This window comes from Myotis davidii, unplaced genomic scaffold, assembly GCF_000327345.1.
Source record: "Myotis davidii unplaced genomic scaffold, ASM32734v1 scaffold1115, whole genome shotgun sequence".
Lineage (NCBI taxonomy): Eukaryota > Metazoa > Chordata > Mammalia > Chiroptera > Vespertilionidae > Myotis > Myotis davidii.
In genome coordinates this window covers 1,315,933-1,319,728 of record NW_006287910.1, presented here as the reverse complement: position 1 = coordinate 1,319,728, position 3,796 = coordinate 1,315,933, and the positions used below count along the sequence as shown (strand labels likewise).

The 3,796-nt window shown below is 51.1% G+C and overlaps 1 protein-coding gene across 1 annotated transcript in view; it reads left to right on the top strand.

The window, feature by feature from the left end:
• The window catches only part of MYH11 (myosin, heavy chain 11, smooth muscle), a 140,497-nt gene that overhangs the window by 78,909 nt on the left and 57,792 nt on the right, over positions 1 to 3,796 (top strand). Inside the window, exon 5 of the mRNA XM_015561293.1 lies at positions 2,607 to 2,709. Within this exon, the coding sequence (XP_015416779.1) occupies positions 2,607 to 2,709 (103 nt within the window). The remainder of the gene's footprint in view (positions 1 to 2,606; positions 2,710 to 3,796) is intronic.

The window sequence follows — 3,796 nt, the reverse complement described above, 5'->3', positions numbered from 1 at the left end:
GGGGCGTGTCTGGGCTCCAGGTCTCCTATGAAACAGGATAGAGGTTTAGGGTGCTCCGACCAGGAAGGTATTTTCACCCCCAGAGTTCAGGGGTCAGAAAAGCAAAGATTCATGTTTCTAAAGCAGCCCTGAGCACATCCATCTTCAGACACCCCTGAGCCTGGAGCTTGGGGTGTTTTCTTTGGCAGAACCTCCCAGGACAATTTATTTTTATCAGTAGAACTTGGAAACCGTTGAGTCAAGCAGCCCATATGGGGAGAAGCAGATTCCCAGAGCCTGTGTCCCACTTCCCCTCCCCTGCAAGGTGGAGACCGGGCCATGGTCATAGTCAACCCAGTGTCTTTGTTGTAAAAGGGAGGGGGTGGGAGAGGCTGAAGGCAAAGGTGGGAAATGAGGAAACTGGAAAAGGGAATGCGAGCAGGAGTGATCTGGGACACGGAGCACTGCTGTCCTGACTCTTGTCTTGATCTGAATGGGCTTAGGACCACCTAGTAGGTGGGTTGCCACACTCAGTTGTCTCTCCTTCCTCTTGCTCTGATCAGAATCTGGCCCCTCCAGTTTGGGATGGGGGGACATGTGTCAAGTGTTCTGACATTAGCCTGATTCAAGTAATTCATACTGAGGTGTAAATGACTGAGTGGCTTCGTTTATTGGTCCCTGATTACATTTTCCAAGAGCCTGTTAAGGCAAGTGAGAACACCCAGAATGTATGACTAACTCTTTGATGAAGTGGGCTCAGGGCTTTGCTCTGTCTTTTCTGTATTCCATTCCTTCCTTTCGCTTGTCCTAGAAAGCCAGTTCCTAAAGGGTTGGGCCTGTGTCGTGGGATAACTTGTTAGGATGTGGTAGAGAGAGTCCTGAACCAGAGCCCCGGCTTTCCCTTCTGACTGAGCCCTGACCTTGCTGGGTGGCCTAGGGCAAGTTGCTGACCACTCTGGGCTAGCATTCCTCTTCTGTAATAATGTGGAAGTGGTACGTCCTATCTTCCGATTGGCAGGTGGAGGTAAAGGAGGGGATGCATGTGAAACAGCACAGGGCTTCTATTTCCCCTTCAAACTCCATTCTCTCCTTAAAATTAAGAAATTTTCTTTGTCTGGACTGAGTTTTACCTCTCCTTCCCATTTTACAGAGTGGGAGGCCCCGTGGAATAATGTGGCCACTGGGAATAAAGACCGTTGGGAAGGGAGAGGACAGTGCTAATGCTGGCGCGGGACGTTTCTTTGTTCCTGGCAATTAGACACTTGATTTCTGGGCCGTGGGGCCTGTAGGATTGGGTCCAGCAATTAAAGGCACATGTTTCTTCTTTCTTCTTTTTTTAACCATGAGCAAAGTTATTAATGGGCCCTTGGCAGAGCAAATTAATTTTTTATTTCCTAATTAGGAAGAAGAGCAGGGACTGCGCGAGCACTGGTGGCACGGGTTCAGCACGGAGAACCTTGAGCCGACCTTGGGGTGGACACATTCTTTTCCAGACTTAAAAAAAAAATTATCTCCTGCATTTCAGAATATTCAGTGAGCTCAGGAAATGAGTGTCTAGGCAAAGGAAAGAAACACAAAAAACAAGCAGGAAAATGAGAGGGGAGGATGAGAAGGAGGAGGCTTGGGTTGGAGCCCTGTCCTTCCCTCTCACTGGGAATGGTGGGGGTCAGAGGCAGGGTCTGGAACTCTTGCATGAAACAAGCCCACTGCTTTGATCTCTGGTGGCCAAGACAGGCAGCTGGCTCAAGAAGGCCATCTTGGTAAAAAAAAAAAAAAAAAAATTATCCTCCTATTTTAGGAGTACTCTTGATAAGACAGCATCCTGCTGATCGAAACCTATCAGCCATTTACACCTTAGTATGAATTACCTCAACCAGGTTTATCCTTTGATAGATGATCAGAGTGGGGCTCTTCAGAGGATGAAGGGGCTTACACTTGCTCAGTGACTGATGGCATAACCAGTCCTTTTATTTTCCTGGAAGCTTCTAAAGCTTTTACCTTAGGTCCTGATACCCTGAGAGATACTTATGTCCCTTCTGGAAAGCTGCCTCTCGCCTAATTTTTCCATCTCTACCAAAGTTACTGATACTTAAAAGTAGGTAATTTGTAGTGGCACTATTCTGTGCAAGCCCTAATGTGAAAACGATGGACTTCGGGTAATAATGATGTGTCAGTGTGGGTTCATCGACTGAGACAAATGTACCACTCTGGTGGGAGGTTGATAATGGGGAGGCTGGGCATGTGGGGACACAGAGGGATGTGGGAACTCTGTGTACTTTTCATTCAATTTTGCCTTGAACCCAAAACTGCTCTAAATAATATAGTCTATTTAAAAATAAAATTCCAAGTAAACCTAAGTATAGACCTTGGTAGGAAAACTACGGTTTTCTCTTTTACTCTCTTCATCTGAATTCCTTCGTGCATCCTCTTTGTAGGAGGAGAAGATTGGTATGTTGGTCCAGGGTTTGAGGCCTCACCCGTGCTCTACCAGCCGTGTGGCCTTGGGCAAGTCACTTCCCCGGGGAAAGCCTCGGTTTCCCCATTTGGCAGACAGCACGGGGCTGCAGGAGGTACCCACAGAGCACTGCGTAGGTTACTGCCATGGGTCACGGCTCCGTGTCTTTCAGAGGCGAGTCTGGAGCCGGGAAGACGGAGAACACCAAGAAAGTCATCCAGTACCTGGCCGTGGTGGCCTCCTCCCACAAGGGCAAGAAGGACACAAGCATCACGGTGAGTGGCAGCGCCTGGTCGGTGCTGGGCCTTAGCGGACGGGTCTCCGGGCCTGTGGCCTGGCTGAGTGACAGGCAAGAACTGTGCAGAGGGCCGGACTCGGCGTTGTGAGCACCCAGGTCCATGTTACACTGCCCCCGCCCCTGACAGCTCATGGGGGGTCATGTTCCACCTGAGGGGTGCGTTCGGGTCTGGGCCATGCCTCGCCTCGGCCGGTATCATCATCTGAGGGGCCTGTTTTGTGAAATGAGAGGAGCCCTCTCCCCAGCGCGGTGAGGCGTCTTGCTTTCTTTCCATCAGGGTTCTCCATAGTGGCCCCGTTGTCACTCTGCACCAGATAATTTCTCTGTTGTGAGGCCGTCTTATGCCCTGTAGGTGTTAGCAGCATCCCTGGCCTCCATCCACCAGATGCTGGTAGCGACCCTCCCCCATTTTGGACCCCCAAACCTGTCTCTAGACACTGCCAGGTGTCCTCTGGGAGGCAGTCCCCAAATGGGAACCATTGCTTTATATCAAACATGTCAAACTCTCAGCCCGTGGGCCGCATGCCTCATTGATTTGGCTCATGTTAGCCTTTGAGTTTGACATGCTTGCTTTGTATGGATCTGCAAACTCCCTAGAGTGTGGCCCCCCTGTCATTCCTCCACATGTCTCGGATGGGGGCACCAGGGTCTGGGAATATTGGTGTCACTCAGTATGTGGGCTTCAGTCCAGTGCCAGTGGCAGCTTCTGACGTGTGCCATGGGGTTCCAGAACGTGCTCCGGCGATGAGTCGGAGAGATGCTGTCATTCTAGTCCCTGAGCTTCCAGACACGGGGGAAAGAGAGAGAGGCATCAACTACTCCCACAAATGACCCACGGTGACACAGTGGATTAGGGTTTGGGAGAAAAGCTGGTTTCTAGAGTGATCCCTTCCCAGGCCCATCCTTCTCTTCCTCCTCTCTGTCTGAGCCCTGCCTCACCTGTCCCAGAGGAGGGGACCTCTGTGGGGCTGCACAAAAGACTTTCCCACGGGAGAGAGGGCAGCACGGAGGCCGAGGGTGGCCTGCTGCTGGCACTCAGAGGCGGCCCTGGAGCGGCCACAGAG